At 40.7% G+C, this 25,471-nt stretch overlaps 1 protein-coding gene across 1 annotated transcript in view; it reads right to left on the reverse strand.

The window, feature by feature from the left end:
- Positions 1–25,471, reverse strand: part of LOC308515026 (protein mono-ADP-ribosyltransferase PARP14-like) — a 60,388-nt gene that overhangs the window by 24,675 nt on the left and 10,242 nt on the right. The window contains exons 5-11 of the mRNA XM_081085434.1: positions 23,211–23,447; positions 10,835–13,086; positions 8,446–8,682; positions 7,509–7,730; positions 3,900–3,978; positions 624–773; positions 220–282 (exon numbers count right to left, since the gene is read on the reverse strand). Of these exons, the coding sequence (XP_080941560.1) occupies positions 220–282; positions 624–773; positions 3,900–3,978; positions 7,509–7,730; positions 8,446–8,682; positions 10,835–13,086; positions 23,211–23,447 (3,240 nt within the window). The remainder of the gene's footprint in view (positions 1–219; positions 283–623; positions 774–3,899; positions 3,979–7,508; positions 7,731–8,445; positions 8,683–10,834; positions 13,087–23,210; positions 23,448–25,471) is intronic.

Here is a 25,471-nt window from a genome sequence, read left to right on the forward strand (position 1 = left end):
AGACTCCTGAAATACTACCTCTGATGAATCTGTCTCGCTTACCTTCTCTTTTTAGCCATGAGCTCACTTTTCACTCCTCTTCATTTCTAATTCTCTATGAGTGGAATTCTTTAGTAAAATGTATGATTTTAAGATTAATATGTTGTCTCCCTCTCCACAGCCTCCCACAATCAGCCTTCCACTTATACTTTATGACTGAAAAACAGCATTGTGCCTTACCTAGGCGAGAACATTCTATTTCCACATTTTGTCCAGCCTTTTCCAAAATTGCTTTGGAGACCCCTACATGAGAACATCAACATATTTACAAACACGAATAAAAAATCAATACAGTGCACTTAGATCACAATGATTGCCTCATTATCTAAAGGCTTTCCCCATTATTAAAAGAATCTTACTACCTGAGCATTTCTGATCAAAAAAAGAAAAATTCAGGAAATAACTGTTACCAATTATAGGAAACCATGTCAAAATAATTTTAAAATTATTAATTCCTATTACTGAGCCAAAGTTGTAGAAACCAGTTTGGCTATAGCAACTGCAGAATAGTTTCATTATAGAAACCCTCCTTCAAGGGATCTATTGTGACTATTACTGTAGCAAAAGTCCTGCAAGTAAAGTACCTGCTTTGTGATCAAATGTCTTTGTTGTTGAATTTACAATCACATCTGCTGCTTCTTTAGCAATATCTCCAGTGGCCACCTGGAAGATGATGGGGCCAATTTTCATTTCGTGCACTCCTGAAGCAGGGCTGGTAACAGTCCCATACAAACCTGAAAAGAAAAAAGAAATGGAGTTAATAATCAAGTTAACAATAGCAAGAATGACTTAAGTCTCATGCTCCTCACATGTGGCCCTCCCATAACGTACTTCTCTCCGTCTCCATCCCAAACTCCATATCTCTGGCCTTGAGTATGGTCCTGACCCAAAGCCCTAAGGATGGTCTGTTTCTGAAAAAGCATTATAAAATACTAGTGCCCCGGTGCACGGATTCGTGCACATTGAAAGGAAGTTAATTAGAAGGTGGCTGGCGGGGTGGGACTGGGCGAGGCATACCTTGGAGCCAACCTCCTGAGGTCCCTTACAGGCCAGCCACACCTGGGGCAGCACTGTGACTTGAAGGGCATCTGCGGAGTGAGCGGAATCCCTCCGGGAGGTGGGGTCCCTCAGCCTGGCCTGCGGGGATTGGGCCAAAACCAGCTCTCCCACATCTCCCAAGGGGTCCCAGATTTTGAGAGGGCAGTTCTCGGGTGGCACACCCTGGAATCGGGCTCCCTTGTCTCTGGTTCTGAGAACCACCACTGTCAAGTCAAGGAAGCTCGGCAGCTCCTGAATTGAGCGTCTGCCCCCTAGTGGTCATTGCACATCATAGCTACCAATTGGACAGTCAGCTATTTACATATTTAGATAAAACATATCAAACGTGTGCTTCTAGTGCTGGCCAAGGTGAAGTCAACCCGTGAGAACCTCTCTCCAACTGATTACAACTAAAACAAGGGACAAATACAATATCTACTAAGTGAGGACTGAAAAGTAAGCAGCAGCAGGCAGATTGGAAAGGTAAGTCAAAACCTGAAGAGGCAACCTGTGAAGAGGGTAGTTTTGAAATTTTCCTCTTTTCTCTCCCAGCTTTGACACAAGGGTAGCCCTACTTGTGGAACTGCACAATGAGCACAGGTAGCAAAACTCTCAGAGCATCCCTGTCTTTGTGACCAGAGGATTGAGAAAAGGGGGCCCTGTGAGCTGAAGAGTATGGCAGGGATCTTCCTTATTTTCCATATATATTTTTTTTGAGATCCAACTGAGCTTTATTTAGAAATTGGCAGAGCTTCCATTGGAAAATGTATGTATACATATACTTAATTTATTTTTTAAATCAAATATTTTTTATCCTGATATTCTTTTTTTTACATTATATACATTTTTTACTAATGAAGGTATTACAAATGTGTGCTTTTCCCCTCATTATACACCCACCATCCACAGTCCTGCCCTCACCCTCACCCTTACCCCCTGTTGTCTGCATCCATCTTTATGCTTATATGCATGCATACAAGTCCCATGTTTGTTTTTTTTAATCCAGGCCCTACCCGAAGGTGACTCCAGTTGCAGAGCTCCATAGTGGCCCCACAGGGAGTTAAAGCTCTTAGAGTTCTGTATTTCTATCCAGAAGATCCAGGAAAAAGGGCCCTTGTGGTCTGAAAAGTGTACATGGCTGTGTGTGGGAAATACCTGTTATTTTTCTCTCTCTCCCCACATTGCCCAAGGACAACCCTGATCACACAAAGTTATGTGGCAACAGAACAGGCAACTTAAACTCCAAGAGAACACTGTCTCTCTGGGGAGAGGCCTAGAAAATGGGCTCCTGCAAGCTAAGCGTGTGAGGGGAGTTCTGCTGAGGGGATAGCTGGAGAAGGTGGGCCCTGGTTCTGTGACAAACTGGAATAAATCCTAAGCCCACCCTGGAGCTGCACGTGGGGGAGCCGTCCCAAGCAGCACAGCAAAGGCTCTGAGAACTGAAGTGACATGGGAGCGCCTCCCAGAGAAGGTGAGACAGGACTGTTAGGATGAACTTAACTGACTGACTGCCTGCTGAAACAATTACCATTTTCCAGGAGATTTTTAACAAGACCCAAGTGTCACAACATAATAATGAAAATAACCAGTCTATTATCCCAAACTGCTTGTCATACAAAGAACCAAGAAAATGTGAGCAGTTCTCAAGGGTAAAGATACTCAATATAAATGCTTCTGTCAAGATGATCCAGATGTTGGACTTATCAAAGACTTTAAAGTATCTACTATAAATATGCTCCCTGAGGTCAAACTAAATATGGTGGAAATGATTTGGAATGGGTGGAAAAATAGGAGTCTATGCAGAGAAATATAAATTATAAATTAAGAATCAAATGGACATTTTAGCACTTATAAATACAATATCTGACATTTTAGAGATTCATTGGATAGACTCAACAGTAGACAGAGAAATGAATCTGTGAACTTGGATGCAGATCAATAAAATATACCCGCCGAAACCGGTTTGGCTCAGTGGATAGAGCGTCGGCCTGCGGACTGAAAGGTCCCAGGTTCGATTCCGGTCAAGGGCATGTACCTGGGTTGCGGGCACATCCTCAGTGGGAGATGTGCAGGAGGCAGCTGATCGATGTTTCTCGCTCATCGATGTTTCTAACTCTCTATCTCTCTCCCTTCCTCTCTGTAAAAAATCAATAAAATATATTTAAAAAAAAAATATACCCAATCTCAAAAACAGAGAAAAAAAGATTAAAAGGGAAAAAAGAACAGATCCTTAGCGACTGGCAGGACACTATCAAAAGTTCTAACATTCATGTTATTGGAGCCCCCAGAGGAGATGAGAGACGAGTGCAGGAAAACTATTTGAATAAATAACTGAAAAATCCCCACATTTGATGGAAGACATACATATTGAAATTCAAGAAGCCTCAGAAAACTCCAAATAGGATAAAGCCAAACATGTAACAGCAAATGTGACAGATAAGAAGCATTTGGTTGGTATTGTCTCTTTAAATATATCTACTTCCAAAAACACAGGTCACATCATCCTTAGGAAATACTAGCCTCATCACTACTTAAAGCCCTCTGTGCAGATTATCTAACTTGGATTACTTAATCTTCCACTCAAGATTGTCAATCATGGCCAGTGTCTTGCATGCCCAGCTGTATGGAATATGATTTAATATCTCTTTTCTCAGAAATAGATTTTTTTCATAAAAATCATCACTGCCATCTTTCACTTATCATTAAGTAGTCATTTAACAACTAGAAATAATTTCTTAATTTAGTATTTTTTTGAACCCCAGAAAAGAACAAAAAAAGAATGAAATAAATTTAGGAAAAATGAAATTATATCTTTACTGAACCTTGTGTATTCTGAGTCTTGGCAATTTTGTCACTGATGAAATTTCCATTAGCTATTTTGTCAAATTCATCTGAAAATGCCTGGAAACACAAAGACAGTTTTGATTACTACAATCCTTAGTAGATAGACAAATTTGATTCATCACAGTTTATGATCATGCATGCACAAATACTGATTAGAGAACAATTCTCAAAGTACTGTTATTATCATTATATATTTTTAAAGTTATAAAAATACACATATTATTTCTACAAATGCATCCCATGAAAGTTATCAAAATGGGAGCAAAGATATAAATACAAAAATATTCATTACAGTGCTTTTTATTAAAATCAAGAAGAAAATACAACAGTTTAAAATCCAATAGGGATATGGTTAAATACATTTTAGTATATACCTGTGTTAAAATATTTAGCAGCCATTAGGAATTGCATTTTCAAAGAGTAGTTAATGGAATAGGGAAATACTCACTTTACACTATTAAATGAAAGAAGGTTAACTTTAATTATATTATTATGACACCACTTTGCAAAGTACATATATATAGAAGAAGACTAGAATGAAATATGACTAAAATAATTTATGCAATACTCCACTAGCCATTCCTCTTTTGGTACAATTAAGAAGTTAAAAACTGAAATATCTGTGTTCTTGTGATTGTCTTTCTCTTAACACTATATCTTTAACAACTGACAACTTACTTGTTCTTACCGAATATGAAAGAAATACATATTCATTGTAGAAACTTTGAACAATGCAAAATGCATAAATTATTTTATGAGACTGATATCAGTTTTTAACTTCTTAATTGTACCAAAAGAGGAATGGCTAGTGGAGTAGTGCATTTTGGAGCAAGAGACTGTATTTTAGGTTTAATGAACTTGTGAATTCTATTTCTTTGCCTGGTAGTGACACTCCAAAATCATCACTATTTTGTAAACAAGCAACAGAGAATTTTGTTGGTAAAAAACAAAAAGTACCAAGTAACATCTTGGCTAAAAGGCTGATACAATAAAGGAAAAGGACTGGAAGAGATTATAGACTGAGAGTGTCAGACTCATAGACCTCCAGGGGCCAGGCAGGAAGCTACAAGTGTAAAGGTGTATAATGTGACTCCGGAGGACTATAAAGCACCTGCCATTCAGCCACAGCAAACTGTTCAGACAGAAACCCATACCCAATGTGTCAGAATGTTTGAAATTTTAGGTACAAGTGGACATCTGGAGTATTATGTGAAATGTTTGATTTTAAAATATTAGGAACAGATTCAAAAATTTTTAAAACTAGACCAAATAAAGCACATCTAGAGGCCATGTTCAGACCATGGGTTCCTGTTTTGCAACCTCTATTACCTCTAAACATCTCAATAAGTTATGTTGTTGTTTTTGTGTGCAAATATAACCAAAGTTTAACTGTCTTCAAAAGTCTTAAGTGGAAAAAGAACCCAAGATGGCGGCATAGGTAAACACTGGAGTTTGCTGCCTCGAACAACCACTTCAAAAATACAACTAAAAGACGGAACGGACATCATCCAGAACCACAGGAAGGCTGAATGAGTGGAAATTCTACAAATAGAAGGAAAGAGAAAAGCATACAGAGACTCAGAGGAGGTGCAGTGTTGAAGTAAAATACTAAGGTACAGAGGCGCATGCAGAGCGGGATGGCAGCTGAGGGCGCGGTTGTCGTTCTCAATCGGGAGGGAGTCTCAGGCTCCGAGCTCCAGTTCCGGGCGAGTCTTTGGGGACCCAGACTCATACGAGAGAAGCGGGACTGTCTGGCATCGGTCAGAACTCGAGGGCAGCTTTCTCTCAGAGGGGCTTGCAGCAATTGCCGAGGCAATGAGAAGCGGAGCCTCTGAGAGCAGCCAAAACTGCTAGCCCCGCCCTGTTGATCCAGTGGGACCTGCACTGCCTAAGCCCTGCCAGGAGGCTTTTGCTGGATAGCCTAAGGCAGAGGCTAGATTAGCACCTCCCTAGAGATCCAGGAACCAGTGTACCCAGAGGTCAAGCGGGACCATCCAGTTTGCAGCTCCTTGGAACGATAAAGGACACACTCAGGAGGCAGACTCAGTGAGCACCAAAGCCCCATTGAAGCAAGTCTTGCCCCAGAGGGGTGTCTCCAACACAGAAGTTATCCCACTGCAGACACAGCTGATTCTCACAGCCAATTGGCCTGGAGGTCAATTCCTCCCAGTGATACCTAAAACAATCAAGGCTTAACTACAACAAGACTCTGCACAAAGACCACAAGGGGGTGCACCAAGAGTGTCCTCCTCAGGTAATTGGGGAGGCTGAACCACTGGGCCCTAGAGGACACTTAGCACAGAAAACCACTTTATCAACACAGGGAAGCATAAAAAATGTGGAGACAAAGAAAAAGGACACAAATGACAGAAATGGAGGAAAGCAAACTACTGGATATAGGGTTGAAAACCACACTTTTAAGGTTTTTCAAGAATTTTCTAGAAACTGCCAATAAACTTAATGAGACCTACAAGAAATCTAATGAGACCCAATAGGTTGTGATAAAGGACCAACTAGAAATTAAGCATACACTGACTGAAATAAAGAATATTATACAGAATCCCAACAGCAGATTAGAGGATCGCAAGAATCAAGTCAACAATTTGAAATACGAAGAAGCAAAAAACACCCAATCGGAAAAGCAAAATGAAAAAAGAATCCAAAAATACGAAGATAGTGTAAGGAGCCTCTGGGACAGCTTCGAGCATACCAACATCCGAATTATAGGGGTGCCAGAAGAAGAGAGAGCAAGATATTGAAAACCTATTTGAAGAAATAATGACAGAAAACTTCCCCTACCTGGTGATAGAAATAGACTTACAAGTTCAGGAAGGCCAGAGAACCCCAAACAAAAGGAATCCAAAGAGGACCACACCAAGACACATCATCATTAAAATGCCAAGAGCAAAAGACAAAGAGAGAATCTTAAAAGCATCAAGAGAAAGAAACTCAGTTACCTACAAGGGAATACCCATACGACTGTCAGCTGATTTCTCAACAGAAACTTTGCAGGCCAGAAGGGAGTGGCAAGAAATATTCAAAGTGATGAATACCAAGAACCTACAACCAAGATTACTTTATCCAGCAAAGCTATCATTCAGAATTGAAGGTCAGATAAAGAGCTTCACAGATAAGAAAAAGCTAAAGGAGTTCATCACCACCAAACCAGTATTATATGAAATGCTGAAAGGTATCCTTTAATAAGATGAAGAAGAAGAAAAAGGTAAAGATACAAATGATGAACAACAAATACACATCTATCAACAAGTGAATCTGAAAATCAAGTGGATAATCTGATGAACATAATGAACTGGTGATTATAATAGAAGATGAGTGATGGTTATAAGGGAGTTTATTATACTATTTTGTTTATGTTTATACATGCTTGGAGTTTTCCTAAATAAGAAGCTAATTTTTTTCTATATCCATAACTTTGCTTGAAAATTGCCATGCTTCAACTAGCCTACAGTGCTCCTTTACTTTCCTGCATGGGAAATACATGAAAGAAACAACCCGTTAGACCAAGAAGACATTGGATACCATTAGGGCTCAGTTGGCAAAATAACCAGAAATGAGTGAAGCTGTACCTGAATATTCCCGTGATCACTCGGGTGCAGCACAAAGCAAACCTCTTGTAAAGCTGTTGGTTGATTGTTGCTACTAAATTTGAACACTTCCGAAATGATCAATTCAGCAAAAACAGTCTTAGGAAACCCCAAATTGCCTGTTCCTATGGCTGGAAACGCAATTGAGTTTAAAGACAAGTTCTCAGTCATTTCCAAACATTTTCTGATTATGTCTTGCATGATCTGAAAAGTACAAAGCACATTCTTATACATTTTTGCCTAGAAATGGGAGTTAGGAAAAAAAATAATTTAGTAACTTTGTGACCTCTGTCTATTCCTTTTTGTTTTAAACAAAAAGCAGGCTAAGGGCAGTCAGAAGCAGAAAGAAAAATACAGGAAAAGGAAAAGAGAATGTAAGAAACACTTCAAAAAGATTCACATGCACTTAGTAATGAAGGAAAGAATCAAAGCAACTACTGTTCTAATCCTTCATGCTCTTCTATTCTTCATGCCCTCACCTTACCTTCCTCACTAAAGATGTGCTATCTTTGCCCGTCCAGTATGGCTCAGTGGTTGAGCATCGACCTAAGAACCAGGAGGTCATGGTGCCATTCCTGGTCAAGGCACATGCCTGGATTGCAGGCTCAATCCCCAGTAGGAGGTCATGCAGGAGGCAGCCAATCAATGATTCTTTCTCATTGATGTTTCTATCTCTCTCTCCCTCTCCCTTCTTCTCTGAAATCAAATTTTAAAAAAAGATGTGCTATCTTCAATAACTCTTTCCTATCTTCAATACCTAGTCTTCAGGAGCAGTCAGCTACACTAAAAGAAAGGGTCATAATGAAGGAACCTGCCATGAATGTGATGTTATTGCAGAAGAGAAACAGACAGGGTGCAATTATTGAAAAGAGAACAATAGAGTACCCAATTTCCCGGAGAATTTAAAACCAGACCCCACCTTGAGTGAAGATGTGTCGCCATTGTTCCAGTTCGGTGCCACCACGTGAAACACTTGGTTGCATTGCAGATTACAACCAGTGGTTTGAAGAATTGTGCCCACGTCAACAGCTATCCCTTGTCCAGCTGTTTTCAATTCCTTCTGGAGATTTGGTCCAGCTTTTGCCAAGAGGGCCTGAGAAAGGGGCCCACTATTAAGGCTGAGATCCCGAGGAATGGAGTTGACGACAACATCAGCCTAAAGACAAAAACCAACAATTTGTTTCAAATTCTAACCAAAAGCATTCATCAAGGATTACTGTATTTGAGCCATCGGACTTGGCACAATGGGGACAACTAAAGATGACTTTTTCAGAGACAAATACCACCCAAGATAATGTGTTATTAGATACTGATTTAAGTTACACTAGAGGACAAAAGAGAGCTGTCAAAAAGTGGGATCACTGAAGGAGTCCAGAGGAAGTGCCATTGGTGGCCAGTGAGGACACCCTGTGTGATGTGGGCCCTTTGGGAATAGTTGAAGCAGGCAGGGGGAGACGGGGAAATCATTCAGAAGGGGGAACACATGCATGGTGGGTGTGAGCTGTTGAGATGATAGACAGCCTCTGCAGCAAAATGGTGCAAGCCAGGCTGGCAATGTTACCGTGGGGGTGGACTGCAGAGGACCTCAAGTGCCAGGCCATCTGGACTTCCCGACAGACAGTGAGAAGCCATGGAAGCTTTTCCAACAGGACATGTGAGCAGATTAATCAGCTAGAGTAAGACACCAAGAGAAGAGAGGAGAAGGAATGTGACTAAGTCATTTTCAAAGCTGTCCTGCATGGGTCCTGGACAAGCAACACATGGCAGGTACTGTGGCATCAGACTCAAACATCTATGGGAGAAAAAGGAATGGAAGAAATATCGTACTATTTAGTGTTCAAGATGGACAAGGAATGGAACATTCCAATTACTGACTAGGAGTCAAAAGAGTTTCTTGTTTATGTATTTGTTTTTTAAATGAGAAACTAAATAATTTTCTAACATTTTGAAAATAGTGCCTGAACAGATTCCAGTCTTGCCTCTACCATCTGTTAGCTGTGAGAGTTGGGCGAATTACTTAGCCCCTCTAAGTCTCATTCCTTCTTCTCTTTGAGAAGAATAATAATCCTGGAATCTCCCTCATGGCATTGAATGAGAAAATGCAAGCCAAGCACTATGCTAAGTACTTGGCTCATACTAAGTAATCATTGTTAGCAATTAGTCTTCTAATTATAATTTAAGATTTATACATATAAGTAAGAAGACCCACAGATGGGATAAAACATTTGCAAATCATAATCTGGTAAGGGACTTATATCCAAAATACATAAAGGATTCTTAAAATTCAGTAATAAAAAGATAACCCAATTGCCCTAGCTGGTTTGGCTCAGTGGATAGAGCATCAGCCTGTGGGCTGAAGGTCCCAGGTTCGATTCCAGTCAAGGGCACTAGCTCAGGTTGCAGGCTCTATCCTCAGTAGAGGGAGTGAAGAGGCAGCTGATCAAGTATTCTCTCTCACCATTGATGTTTCCATCTCTTTCTCCAAATCCCTTCCTGTCTGAAATCAATAAAAATATCTTTTTAAAGAAAGATAACCCAATTTAAAAGTGGACAAAGGATCTGAATGGGTATTTCTACAAAGAAGATAGGCAAATGGCCTTCCCTAGGAATCTCTTCCCCAGGCCTGCCCACAATCCTCAAAGGAAGGAAGGAACATCTGGCACAGCAGGGGCTTCCAGGGCTATTTCCATTAGCTAGAGCCTGTGTTGAAGAGGTTGTTAAATATGTTTTAAAAAAACACATGACCCCCCCCCCCCTGGCAGACCTACAATAATTGTCCCCACATAGTACTCAGACCACTTCCAGGTGCAGTTTCCACTTTCCTTCCCACAGCTTCTTACAGGTGCTGTGTGCTGATTGGCCCTCAGACTCAGACCTCCAGGCTCAACCTGGTTCAATTCCACTGACAAGATTCCTGTCTGCTGTCCCCACTCTACACTCTAATTTTTCTATATCTGCTATCAGTAAATTTGATAGGAAATTAACCTCAGATTTGCCCAAATATCACAGGTCTGAAGGCCCTGAACAAGTATAGAGAGCCTTGTAATTGTAAGCCATTATTGTGGATTTTCACATTTACTGGGAACCTGGTGATCTGAATACACTTCCAGGTCCCACAGATAACTGGTCACCCTCTATCAGTAAATGCTGTGGTGAAGTAGCCCAATTTTCTAAGGAAATTTGTTTCTAGGTCAGCATAGAGAGCATGGGATTTTCTCCCTAATTCTCCCTTAATCCTAATCTTCCTTTGGCAACAGACTCCCTAGAGTTGCAGAAACTAGTGGGTGTACTGTAAAAGGGACACTCACCATAGCATTCTGCACGTCTCCTTTCACCAACAGGATCCTCAGACCGCCTGGGCACAGCAGCATTTGTCTGTTTCCATCAGTGTTTCTCGGGCCTGGCTGGACTCCTGCTGGTACACTGGTCAGGGAAGCAGCATCAGGCTTGTTGCTTTTAAATACAGTTTTCACAGTTTCAGCAAAGGCCTCAACAGTCTTCTCAGCTAAATCCACAAGATAAACCTCTTTCAAGGTGCATCCAGCCCAGTTATACTGGAAGGATTCCTTGATGGCCAAAACAATGGTCTCCACACACTGGGATAAAGGAAAGCCACCGTCTCCAGAACTAATGGCAGGGATGGCTATGGATTGGTACTGGCATTTAGCAGCCAAAAGGAGACTTTTTTTCACAGCATTCTTTAACTGCAACACACACCCCAGAACATCACTGCTGTTCCACTTGGGTCCTACTGCATGGATCACCTGGTGGTATGGGAGCTTTCCTGGTTTCGAGATGGTGGCATGGCCAATTGCAATCTTACCCTTTTTCTTGACTATCCGGTCACAGTCTGCTTGGAGCTCAGGGCCAGCTGCCTTTGAAAGAGCAGCAGCCAGGCCCCCACTGAGACGGAGGTCCTCGTTTGCGGCATTCACCACCACTTCAACAGGAAACCGTGTCAAGTCGCCTTGCTGTACAATCAGCGAGACCCCAGGGGCCAATTCTGTCCGACAGGAGGCCTTCTGCCCATCACTGCCACCTCCCTCCTTCTGTCCTTCATTCTGCAGTAGTTCCACAAAACAACCAAATGACCGTACCTCACGTTTATAATACCATGGTTTATCCCGGAAGGACTGGCTGGCTCCTGGCTTATCAATACTGATGTTTTTCACACAGACTGAATCCCTGGCTTGCTTGAGGATGTTCATTCCCTCCAGGACTTCGGCCTTTGAGCCAGTTAGTAAAATGCCTTTTGGTTTGTTCCTAGCATTGAAATCTACCTGAACATTTAGCTTGTTCATCCTTATCTTTTGCAAGAATAGCTTCTTCTCTGCCTTTAAATAATCAATCACTAAAGGAGGCTTTACTTCAAGGAATCTCTCTATTTTCATGTTTTTTTCCACAAAGTCAGAAAGGAAGTTGTAGATTTCATTTACTTCTCTCACACGGCCTGCAATAATGACCTCAGCTGTGGTTCCTGAAGTTAACTCATTGATCGTTACAGTCTTTGAGGAGGAATTATGTTTCTTCGGCAAATTGTTAGTGATGGCTTTCCATCTCTTGCTGTTAAGAACTTCCCTGTCCTCAATGTCTATGCGCTTATAACTTAAGGCACTCACCATTTGCTTCTCAGCTTCTAACAGGGCTTCAGAAGAACAGCCCGTTAAGAAAACAGTTGTACCCTCTAGCTCATAAACTGCAAGAATTTTCTGTGCTATCAAAAGAGACTTGGAGAGTTCTGAACAGTCGACCTGTTGCAAAAACTGCAAAACCTCAGGGGGGAGCTGAATGCTTTTCTGAACCATGGTGTACACCTTTTCCTGGACTTCACACTTTGCTTTATACACATCTATACCGAGTCCTTTAAAGCACATGTGTTGGGTGGCTCTGTCATAAAAAATCTCCATCTCTGGGTACTCCCTGCGGAGACGCTCCTGCACACCGCTGTGGCACAAAAGAGAATACTTTCTTGGAGAAATGGTCACTTTCTCCTTCAGACTTAGCTGTTCTCTTTTAACTTTTTGAGTGGTGTTTTCTATTAATTCCTTGATTTGTGGCTCAATGTTTTGTACATCCTCTGATTTCCCCACTAAGGTTACAATCCCCAGATCTGTATCAAACTCAATCAAAATTCTTTCATCTTCTAACTCATTTTTCATGATGTCCCACACTACTGGGTCCACTTTAAATTGGGTAACTTTAAATCTAGACCTGATGCCAAAGAAGGCTGTGGAAGCATCTTTCTTCCAGTTCTTGATTCTTTTTCTTCCTTGATTGACTAAGGTGGCTGCAGGTCTGATGGTAACTTCACCATTGAGTGGGGACCATGTTAGCTCACAGTGAGAACGTCTCACTTCTTCATTTATCTCCTCAATCAGATGATTCCTTTTGTGTAAAAACTTCCACAAAGAAAGATCCAAAGATTCTTTAAATGGTGCTGGAAGCTTGATCAGAGGCTTCTCCTTTCCATACAAAGCTGTGCCCAAGGAGGTATAATACGGGAACACGGAGAGCGGCATATTGTTGAGGTCGAGCTTCTTGGTCATGATGGTGTCTAACACTTAGAAGGAAAGAAATAAAGTAAAGTAATCCCAGGGTAATAGGTTTCAAATGAAAACAAACAAACAAACAAAACGTTCCTATTGTGGGAGGGGGGTGCAATCCTAGTGTTTGTAGAACTTTGATGTTACAACATAGTACTAAAAGGGCAGCTCTACTCTCAAAGTGCTCAAATATGAATTGATATGTATTAACACTGCACAGGTATCCCTTGTGTAATGGAGTAATTACTTTCTGGCCAAGATCACTGTATGGTGAAATTCTGTTATGTAAATTCCATTTTCCGTTTTTGTGATACACTGATATATCACCACCAGGTTGAGAAATAGATATGACTCTGGTCACAAGCATGGGGATACTGTTTGGGCCAGTGTAAAGAATATTTTGGTGCTTAAAGCCAACCTTGTCTGAGAATCATGCTATGTGCTGTTTCTTGTGCCTCTCGCAATTTTAGGCTTCGTAGATGATTTAGATTCCATTATTATTTCTCAGGGGAGGCGCATAATAATAATTATCAGAGCTTACTAAGTGTCAGACACTATTCTAAGTGCTTTACATATATTTAATTAACTTAATCCTCATGACAACCCTTGAGATAGACACAGTATTATTATCATCATCACTATTTTTGATAAAATGATAAAACTCAGGCTAGCCCTAGCTGGTTTGGCTCAGTGGATAGCGAATGGGCCTGTGGACTGAAGGGTCCCAGTTCGATTCTAGTCAAGGGCACATGTCCGGGTTGTGGGCACAATCCCCACTGTGGGGTGTGCAAGAGGCAGCCATTCAATGATTCTCTCTCATCATTGATGTCTCTCTCTCTCTCTCTCTCTCTCTCTCTCTCTCTCTCTCCCTCCCTCCCTCCCTTCCTCTCTGAAATCAATAAAAATATATAAAAATAAAATAAAAATCTTAAAAAAAAAAACACACCTCAGGCTAGTAAAAATTAGATAACTCAAATAGGGTCATGTAAACTGTAAATGTCTGAGCTAAGATTCAAATCAGCGTCTTTTTGACCCCAAAGCTCATGGTCTTACCCTTCTACCAAGGGTTCAAAACCAAGGTCATCCTCAAAGTCATCAGAGCCCAGCCCAGAGACTGATTCAGCAAATCCTGCACCTCCCCCATCCCTGCTATAATCAGTCTCTTGCCACTTTTGCTGGGACACACACTAGGATGGTATATGGGCATGTCTGTGTGTGGGTGAGTGGATACTCTACTCCCCAAACTCCTTTTGTGGTAGTTATTACACAGGTACAGGAGTCTAAGAAGGAAGGGAATTAGAATGAATACCAGTAACAACGTGGATTAAAATAGCATCCTTGTGGAAAGATGTTAAAAATAACTTCACTTGTGATGACTGGATCCTGGGCCTTGAGCCAGACATAATAAAAAGAACATGGCCTTCAAAGATCCAGACACATAGCCTCAACTTCCCCATGTGGCCTCGTACATGCTACAGCCTGGGCAGTACCAGTGACCACTAATACTGACTGAGTACCCACCATGTGCCAAGCACTTTGCAGATATAATTTCATTTAATCTTCATAATGTTCCTGTGAGGCAAGTAATAGCAAGAACTCTGTTTTACACATGAGAAAACATAGGATTTGGTGGGTTTAGTAACTTGTCCAAGATCACAAAGCTAGTAAGCACCAAAGCCAGATCTGAACATGGATCTATCTGATACAAGAACCATCAGAGAGATCTTAAATTTTCCATCCTATTTCCTCTTCTGTAAAGAAAGAGTAACCAAATCTAACCATGCAGGTTAGTATGGGGATTCAGTGAGACACTGTGGCAGAAAACAGACAAAAATCTCACGTGCAATAGGTGCTTTATAAGGGTTCCCTTCCTGAAGATTTTGTGAATCAGATTTGGGGAAATGGAACCAAATAATTTCAGAGTGAAGTACCTAACATTCATCTCAAATAATCTACATATAAAACAATATTGCTAAATAAATTCTGTTCTTAACCCATCGTTATTGACAGTTTGCCTCATTATTGGTAACCCACCATAAGTGGTAAAATATTCCACAAGAAAAATCCGTGTTATAGGTGAACAGGAAACTGGGAAAAAGTGGAGAACTTAAAAGCATTGAATATGGGCCCAGACTGCCAAGGTCCAAATCCTGCCTCTGTCACTCACTAGCTGTGGAACCTTGGTCAAGTGATTTGACCTTTCTGTACCTCAGTTTCTTCATTTGTAAAATAAGGATTACAATAATAGCAACGCCTGTATAGCAATGTCTATAAATCCACTTTGTAGCACTCTGCAGAGCTCTGCAAATGTCCAGAGTAAGAAAGGGAAAGTCAATTTATCTGAGACCCTGGAAAACAGGGAATGTGCAAGGTTAGGGAGGAGGCATGACCAACATAGTCAGATGGTTCAAAGATGTCAAGTGAAATGGAACCTTTGAGAGGATCCTACTGTTCATAGGTGTAGCTCGGGTATAAAATAAACGTTAAGAGACTTGGGAAGAAGGCACTGGCAGGACTGAGGTGAGGCGGCGAATGTGAATGAGTGAGAGGGTATGTGGACATGTGTGCTATGTGTGTGAGTGACTGAGAGGGTATGTGGACATGTGTGCTGTGTGTGTGAGTGAGTGAGGGATAGTCAGACACTGCAGGAGTATCAGGAGCTAGCAGACCAGGCTCTCTTGGACAGGGAGCCCCTGGCATTGATGTAGGCACTTCATGGGCTGCCAGGTTCAGGCACAGAGCTTATGCCATCTTCAAGGGGGAGCGGCCTCCTCTAAGAACTCAACATCACCATCACCCAGGGTGGCCTTGGACAATGCCTGGGACACTGCAGTCACAACAGCCAAAATCCTGCTTCCCTGCCCACAGACCTGCAGATCCTAGGACATCCACCTCCTAGGGCACATGGTTCCCGCAGCAAAAACTCAGACTTCCCCCTGCCCGGCTGATGGCCCATAGATACCATGGTCACCCTGATCCAGTGAGCAGGTCCCCCAAGTCTGCCACCCAAGCAGGCAGCCCCCAGGTGCCTCTGTGAGCCACCGCTGGGTACACGAGTGTATCTAACAAAGAGCACAAGGCCCCTGCAGCAGTAAGTGGGACTTCCCCCTCCCTGGCAGCTGACCTCCAGACACCCCAGTTGCACCGAACCAGTGTGCAGGTCCCCTGAGCCTGCAGCCCTGGAAGGCAGCCCCAGGGTGCCTCCTTGAAGCTCCACTGGGTGTGCGCATATCCAACTAAGGGAACACGGCCCCTGCAACAAAACTGGCACTTTCCCCTCCCTGGCTAATGACCTCTGAAAACCGTGGTCATGCTGATCCAACATGCGGGGCCCCTCTATGAGCTGCCACTGGGCACATGCCTCTCCAACCAAGGGTGCAAAGTTCCCTCAGCAGGATCCATGACTTCCCCCTCCTGGTGCCTGCTTTTGGACACCTGGGTGAGTTACTGAGGACTCCCCACACTGTTCCAGCCACAGACTATGAAACTCCCACATCCGCAGCTGCTGGCTCCTGACCCCCTCGTAACTCACAGAGAGAAATCACCTTGGCCAGAGTCCCACTGCCTCTACTGCAGAGTATGGGACAGCTGCCCCCCACCGTCATGGACTCTGAGATCCTCATAGTGAGTTGCAGAATGAGACTACCCAAGCAAGAGTCACACAACAATGGCCAAAGTCATAGTACTTGAGCCTCAGGCCCTGTAAACCCTTCCTTCCAGGCTGTGGACTCCAGGAATTCACAGTGGACACATTCCAGTGAGATCTCAGGCAACCCTTTTCACAAGAGCTGGAACCACAATCACATCCACAACAGCTTGCACAATAAAGCTGGAGGTGAGTCACATTGCCAGACAATCCATGGCAAGACTTCATCCATGAACCAGAAACTAACATTCAAGACCCAAGTACATCAGGAGAACCCAAATAGCTCAAGCAGGGAGCTACACTAGATCACCAAGCCCAGGGAATTTGAGATTTTGCACCACTTGGTCCCCAAAATCATCAACTACATAGCACTACCCTCAAAAGAACCTGGGTAGCAAAGTAGTTGGACCTAAGACATAGAAACAATTAAATCTTTACAGCAAAAAATGGGGAGACAATAAAAAACAGTCTGCAAAGGAAAGAAAAAGAGAAATCACCAGAGGAGGAATTATATGAAGTGGAGACAAGTAACATGTCAGAGAAAAAAAGCAGAGTAATGGTTTTAAGGATGCTTAAACGTCTGGCTGACAAATACACACAACTCAATGAGAATTATAAGGAGCTGGATGAGAATGTCATCAACATGAAAAGGAATCAAGAGGAAATGAAGAATGACATAGCTGCAATAAAGAAAACAATTGAAGGCTTCAATAGTAGACTAGAAGAAGTGAAGTACTGCATCAGTAAGTTAGAAGACGAGGTAGAAAAAAACACACAAACACAGCAGCAACTGGAAAGGAAACCTAAAAAGCAGGAGGAGAGTCTAAGACAGCTTTTAGACAACATGAAACGAACAACATACACATAATAGGGTTGCCAGATTAAGAGGAAGTGGAGCAAGGAATAGAAAACCTGTTTGAAGAAATAATGACAGAAAACTTCCCTGATGTTGGGAAGAAAAAAGCCACACAAGTCCAAGAAGCACCTAGACTCCCAAACAAGTTGAACCCAAAAAGACCAACACCAAGACACATCATAGTTAAACTGGCAAACATCAACAACAAAGTAAGAATACTAAAGGCTGCCAGAGAGAGACAGAAAGTTACCAGCAAGAAATCTCCCATTAGAATATAAACTTATTTTTCAACAGAAAGACATCAGACCATAAGGGAATGGAATGAAATATACAAAGTGATGCAAAGCAAGGGACTGAATCCAAGAATACTATACCCAGCAAGGCTATCAATAAAAATTTAAGGTGAAGTCAGGAACTTCACAGCCAAAAAAGGACTAAGGGACTGTATTACCACCAAGCCAGTAATGCAAGAATAGCTAAAGGAACTGCTATAAACAGAAGAAATAGAAAGGGTAGAAGGACCACATGCATAAAGAATAAAAATGGCGACTAACAATTACCTATCAATAACAACCTCAAATGTCACTGGATTAAATTCTTGAATCAAAAGATATAGGGTAGCTGAATGGATAAGAAAACATGACCCATACATTTTCTGTCTACAAAAGACCCACCTCAGAACCAAGGACTCACACAGACTGATAGTGAAAGGATGGAAAAAATTTTTCAGGCAAATGGATATCAGAAAAAAGCTGGGGTAGCAATACAATCTGAGAAAATAGACCTCAAAGTGAAGGCCATAACAAGAGATAAGAAGGGCCATTTCATAATACTAAAGGGAGCAATTCAACAAGAGGACATAACTCTGATAAACATATATGCACCCAATACAGGAAAACTCAGATACATAAAAGAAAAACTTCTGGAAAATATCAAGGGAGAGATTACCAACAATACATTCGTAATAAGGGACTTTAATACTCCATTGACACCACTGGATAAAACCTCTAAACAAAAAAATCAGCAAAGAAACAGCAATCCTAAATGATTCACTAGATCAGATGGACTTAATAGACATCTTCCAAACATTTCACCCCAAAGCTACAGAATTTACATTCTTCTCAAGTGCACATGGGACATTTTCAAATATAGTCTACATATTAGGACACAGAAAAACTCTCTTCAAAGTCAAGAAAATAGAAATCATAACAAGCATCTTCTCAGATCACAAAGGCAGAAAATTAGAAATCAATTACAATAAAAACAATGAAAAAAAGCAAACACTTGGACACTAAATAGCATGCAATTAAACAATGATTGGGTCTTAAAGAGATCACAGAAGAAATAAAAATTATCCTAGAAACAAATGACAATGAAAAAAAAACAATCCCAAATCTATGGGACACAGTGAAAGCAGTCCTGAGAGGGATGTTCATAGCTCTACAAGCCTACCTCAAAAAAACAAGAAAAAATAGTAATAAATTATCTAACCCTGTCACTTTAAGAATTAGAAATAGAGCAACAAGAAAGGCCCAGAGTAAGCAGAAGGAAGGAAATTATAAAGATCCGAACAGAAATAAACAACAAAGAGACCAAAAAAACAATACAAAAGACCAATGAAACCAAGAACAGGTTCTTTGAAAGGATAAACAAAATTGATGAACCTCTAGCCAGGCTCACCAAGAAACAGAGACAGAAGACACAAATAAACAAAATCAGAAATGACAGAGGTGAAGTAACAACCCAACAGACATATAAAGGTTTGTAAAAACAAAATACTACAAACAACTCTACTCCAACAAACTGGACAACCTCGACAAAATGGACATATTCCTAGAAAAATACAAGATTCCAAAACTCAATCAGAATAAAAAAAACAGAATAGGCCAATAACTATTGATGAAATTAAAAAACTGCCAGCAAACAAAAGCTCTGGAACAAATGGCTTCACAGGGGAGTTTTATCAAACATTCAAAGAAGAACTAAAACCTATCCTCCTCAGACTTTTCTAAAAAATTCAAGGGGAAGGCCACTTCCAAGTTCTTTCTACCAAGCCAGCATTACCCTAATCCAAAAACCAGTAAAGACACTACAAAGAAAGACAATTACAGGCCATTAACCCTGCTGAACATAGATGTTAAAATCCTCAACAAAATTCTAGTAAATAGGATCCTGCAAGATCATACACCATGACCAAGTGGGATTTTATCTGGGAATGCAAGACTGGTACAATATCCACAAATCAATAAACGTGATACATCACATAAATAAATTGAGAGACAAAAATTACATAGTCATATCAATTGATGCGGAAAAAGCATTTGACAAAATCCAACACCCTTTCTTGATAAAAAAAAAAAAAAAAAAACCTCAGCAAAGTGGGAATAGAGGGATCATACCTCAACATAATGAAAGCCTTATATGACAACCCTACAGCCAACATCATACTCAATGCGCAAAAACTAAAACCATTTCCCCTAAGAACAGGAACAAGACAGGGATGCCCACTCTCACCACTCCTGTTTGACATAGTACTGGAAGTGCTAGACATAGTGATCAGACATGATAAAGAAATAAAAGGCATCCAAATTGGAAAAGGAGACGTAAAATTGTCATTATTCGCAGATGACATGATATTGTACATTGAAAACCCTAAAGACTCTATCAAAAAACTACTAGACATAATAAATGAATTCAGCCATGTAACAGGATACAACATTAATGCCCAGAAATCTTTGGCTTTTTTATACACCAATAATGAATTCACGGAAAGAGAAACTAAAAAAACAATTCCATTTACCATTGCAAAAATTAAGATACCTGGGAATAAATTTAACCAAGAAGGTAAAGACCCTATACTCAGGAAATCACAGGATGCTGAAAAAAGAGATTGAGGAAGACATAAACAAATAGAAGAATATACCGTGTTCATGAACTGGTAGAATCAACATCATTATAATGTCCATACTACCCGAAGCAATCTATAGATTCAATGCAATCCCCATTAAAATACCAACCCTATACTTCAAAGGCCTGGAAAAAACTCTCCAAAAATTCATCTGGAATTTAAAAAAGACCCCAAATAGCTACAGCAATCTTGAGAAAGAAAAACAATGTTGGAGGGATCAAAATACCAGATATCAAGCTATCTTACAAAGCCACTATTCTTAAAACTGCCGGGTACTAGCACAAGAACAGACATATAGACCAATGGATAAGAACAAAGAACCCAGAAATCGACACAAGCCATATGCTCAATTAATATTTGACAAAGGAGGCAAAACCATACAATGGAGTCAAGACAGTCTCTTCAATAAGTGATGCTGAAAAAATTGGACAGATACATGCAAAAAAAATGAAACTAGATCACCAACTTACACAAAAATAAACTCAAAATGTATAAAGGACTTAAACGTAAGATGAAAAACCATGAAAATCTTAGAAGAAGACATAGGCAGCAAAATAGCAGACATGTCATAGTAATATCTTTAGAAATGCAGCTCCTAAGGCAATGGAAAAGAAGAGAAAATAAACAAATGGGACCACATCAAAATAAAAAGCTTCAGCACAGTAAAAGAAACCATCAACAAGACAACAAGAAAGCCCAATGCATGGGAGAACATATTTGCTAATGTTAATCCTGATAAGGGTTTAAAATTTATAGGGAACTCATACAACCTAACAAAAGGAAGATAAACAATCCAATCAAAAAGTGGGCAAAGGACCTAAATAGACACTTTTTGAAAGAGGACATACAGAAAGCAGAGAAACATATGAAAACGTGCTCAAAGTCACTAAGCATCCTACAAGTGCAAATCAAAACAACAATGAGGTACCATCTCACACCTGTCAGAATGGCTATCATCAACAAATCAACAAACGACAAGTGCTGGCAAGGATGCCAAGCAAAAGGAACCCTCGTGCACTGCTGGTGGGAATGCAGACTGGTGCAGCCACTGTGGAAAACAGTATGTCGTTTCCTCAAAAATTAAAAATAGAACTGCCATTTGACCCAGTAATCCCACTTCTAGGAATATATCAAAGAAAACAGAAACACCAATCCAAAAGCATATATGCACCCCTATGTTCATAGCAGCACAATTTACAATAGCTAAGATTTAGAAACAGCCTAAGTGCCCATCAGCAGACTAGTGGATTAGAAAACTGTGGTACATCTACACAATGGAATACTATGCTGCTGAAAACAAACAAACAAACAAACAAACAAAAAAACCCAAAATGGATTCTTATCATTTGCAACAGCATGGATGGAACTGGAGAACATTATGCCAAGCAAAATAAGCCAGTCAGAGAAAGATAAATATTACATGATCTCACTCATTTGTGGCATATAATGAACAACATAAACTGATGAACAAAAATAGATACATAGAAGCATCAAACAGATGGTCAAACTTCAGTGGGAAGGCAGGGGTAGTGGGGTAAGAGATCAACCAAAGGACCTGTATGCATGCATATAAGCATAACCAATAGACACAGACACTAGCAGGGTGAGGTCATGTGCTGGGGGGGTGCAGTAGGTGGGGGGAGGTCAATGGGGGGAAAAAAGAGACATGTAATACTATATGTAACACTTAAAACAATAAAAATTTTTTAAAATAAAATAAGCCTCAATTAAATACTTCCTATTATTAGTGGTACCCAAGTAACTAGGCATTCTGAAGACACACCCAACTGCCTCATGCCCTCAAGATGTTCAAAAGCCCCAAAGTTGTCAACTCCCACCATTGTTTGGGAGCTAAGTTCTAGAGTAGACAGCTTTATGTAGCTCTACCTTTGCCCAAGGAACACTAGGACTTTCATTCTATTTTAAGCTAAAACATACCTTCACCCCACCTTCTCCAACTCATAAAAGCTGAAGGGAGAAATCTTCCAAGCACCCCATGAAGCAATTTTTCTTAAGTGGGTGGCATATCACTTGATCCTATCTCATGCTCCCCCATTTAATCCCAAACACGATGTTTCTTCTTTCCCTAGGAAGTCAGGTTCCCTAATTCCTCAGCCTTGACCTCTGAACATGAATGGAATCTCCAAGCCGGCTTTGCAAGTGTCTCAGAGAACTAGCAATTTATGTCTACAAAACCCTCAGGAGTGCTTCCCTGAGGTTCAGCTGGACATGGTTTTCACAGGGTCACTGCACCCACTGATCATGTGAAATCGCCCCTATTAACTTCTGAATGATGATCCTGACAGGTGAAAGGGGACGTAGTGATACTTTCCAGAAGCATGTGCGTTTCTGAGTATTTCTTTATCTAAAATTGTTGAAATTAACTTGAGAATTTCTGCCAAATGTACAGTTAAAAAGCAGATAATCTCTTTTTTAACACAGTATTTCCAGGATTCTAAGAATTACATATTTTTCAGTTCTCATAGGTAGAGACTTATAAGAAAAACTTTATATCTTTCAACAAAGTGACATTACTTCTTTAATGTTTGAATCACTGGACACATTAAGTATCATATCGCAGATGAACAGAATTCCAAACTGGATTACCAAGGAAATATATGAATAAAAATAAAATATATCATAATTTAACTGATAACTATAATAATAAGATCTGTTAACATATTTAAATTATGCCAGGTAAGGTGTACAAAATCAGGCTAATAGACATTACCTTTTCTGTCAAAAAATTCTATCAGAGCTGAACTCTCTTCAGGAAAACATTCAATACTGACAACTCTTCCCCCTCCATTTTGAGGATTTTCAAATAAACATTTCAAATTATAGGAGTCAACACCAGGCGGCAGGTTTTCAACCCTGATTGTTTTTGTCGCTTCCAGAAGTCTTGGAGAAAGCTGAAGTCGTGTCACTGAATGGTGCATGACACAATCTTCAACAAATTTCATGGCATCTGCAAACCAAAATTAATCAATCAGAAAATTATATCTTTATATTATACAAAAAACTGTCTGAATTAATAGAGATAAAGAGTAGAGCTAAGCACTCAATTTTTAGGTGCAAGATTTTAATTCCTAAATACGAATTTACTTGCCCAAAATTCCCAGTCTCTGAACAATGATGCATCTATGAATGTCTTACCACAGAGTTGTGTCCCTACCTCTGCTCACAGCCCGCTCCAACCCTCCTTGATCTAACCACCTGAGTACTCTCTACTACTCAAATCTCCTCACTTCACCCCTTTCTCAAGTCTTTCAATGGCTCCCCATTACCTGCAGGCATGAATTCACACTCCTGAGCTTGGTGAAATATGTCCTTTGCTATTTGACTCCAAATGAATTTCTAAACATCACCTCTGGTTATTCCATGACATTCATTTTATTTTCATACTGCCACAGAAACTAGTCATTATTTTCAAAACCATTCTCCTTTGTCTTTGTTTATATGGTTTCCTGTGCTTGAAATGCCCTCCTCCAATTTTTTATCTTGGTCCTTTTCCTCCTTCAGGACTCAACCCAATTATCGCTTTCAAATAAATAAATATTGATGCTGGGCCCACATTGTGTCTGGCACTATGCTAGGAGCTGGGGAGGGAGTTGAATACAACAAGTTCTTGAACATTCACCTTCCAGGAGGGAGGAAGTCTTGAAAGAAAACAAGTGGTCTATTATGGTATCAAATGAGGCCGGAAGACTAATATTGGCACTCAGACAAGGATTCCCAGAGTAAGTAGTCACCAGTCTGAGTTTTGAAGGATGAAGAAGAGTTTACCAGATAGATATGGGAGGAAGCATTTCAGGCAGAGGGAACAGCAGTGGCATGGAACATAGTATACTGGGGACCTGATAGCCTGGTACTGCAGGAGTCTAAGCTTCATAGAAGGACTGAGGCAGGGCAAAGCCACGCTGCCTTGTTTAGGTCCCCTTTCCTCCCATTCCCCACAGCCTGCTGTTCACAGCCATGGGAGGCAACTTCTCCTCTTGGTCTTCACTGTTCATTTGTGTATTGGTTCCCACCCTGCACCATAGGAATTCCTCAGAAGCAGGGACCAAGAATTACTCATTTCGGCAACATCAACATCTCATATTACTACTACAGCACCTAGACATGTGCACATAGTAGGCATTCAAAATTTTTGCTCAATAAACAAAAGCAGATCCATCTAGTTATTCCTTTATGAGAAATAATCATAAACTTGAAAGTAGAATAGCTCCCTTACTGAGTCCTTACCATATCCCTACCAGGAACAATGTGAAGAGCTTTTCAAACATTATTTCTTTAATTTTCACAGAAACTGAATAAAGTAGGCATTCTTATCCCAATTTTATAGGTGAAGAAAGCAAAGCACACAGAGGATAGTAACTTGGCCAACCTCAGATAATTACTTAAATGTTGAAGCTAAAATTTTTACTTCATGGCCTTGCTCTTTCTTTTTTATCCTCACCCAAGATATGTTTTTGTTGATTTGAGAGAGAAAGGAAGGGAGAGAGTGAGAGAAACATCAATGTGACAGAAAAACATCAGCATCAAACCCAGAACCTTTTGGTGCATGGGATAAAATTCTAACCAGTGGAGCCACCTGGGGAAGGCATGACCTGTGCTCTTAATTAACCATTCCACTGCCTCAGCTATGGAACAGTGAGGTCTTGGAATTGGAAAATGTCCCCGTTTTTCTGGAGAAGGCTCTTCCAACTCACAGACTCCTCCCACAGACCTCAAAGAGCATTCATTTTCTGCATCACATGCACATACTCTCCCTGCATATGTGGATGACCCTGAAAATACTGAGAAGATATATGGCAAAGGGGATAACAGAACAGGCTGTATAGAGGTCTGCTGCCAGGGTTCAAATCCAGTTCTTCATTTATTAGCATCTCTGCACCTCTGTCTCCTCAGGTGTAAAATGGGAAATAATAATAATCTCAAAAGGTTAGTGAACGGAACAAATTAAGTAATACATGTAAAGAGCTTAGCATA

The sequence above is a fragment of the Myotis nattereri genome, assembly GCF_964212035.1.
Source record: "Myotis nattereri genome assembly, chromosome: 3".
Classification (NCBI taxonomy): domain Eukaryota; kingdom Metazoa; phylum Chordata; class Mammalia; order Chiroptera; family Vespertilionidae; genus Myotis; species Myotis nattereri.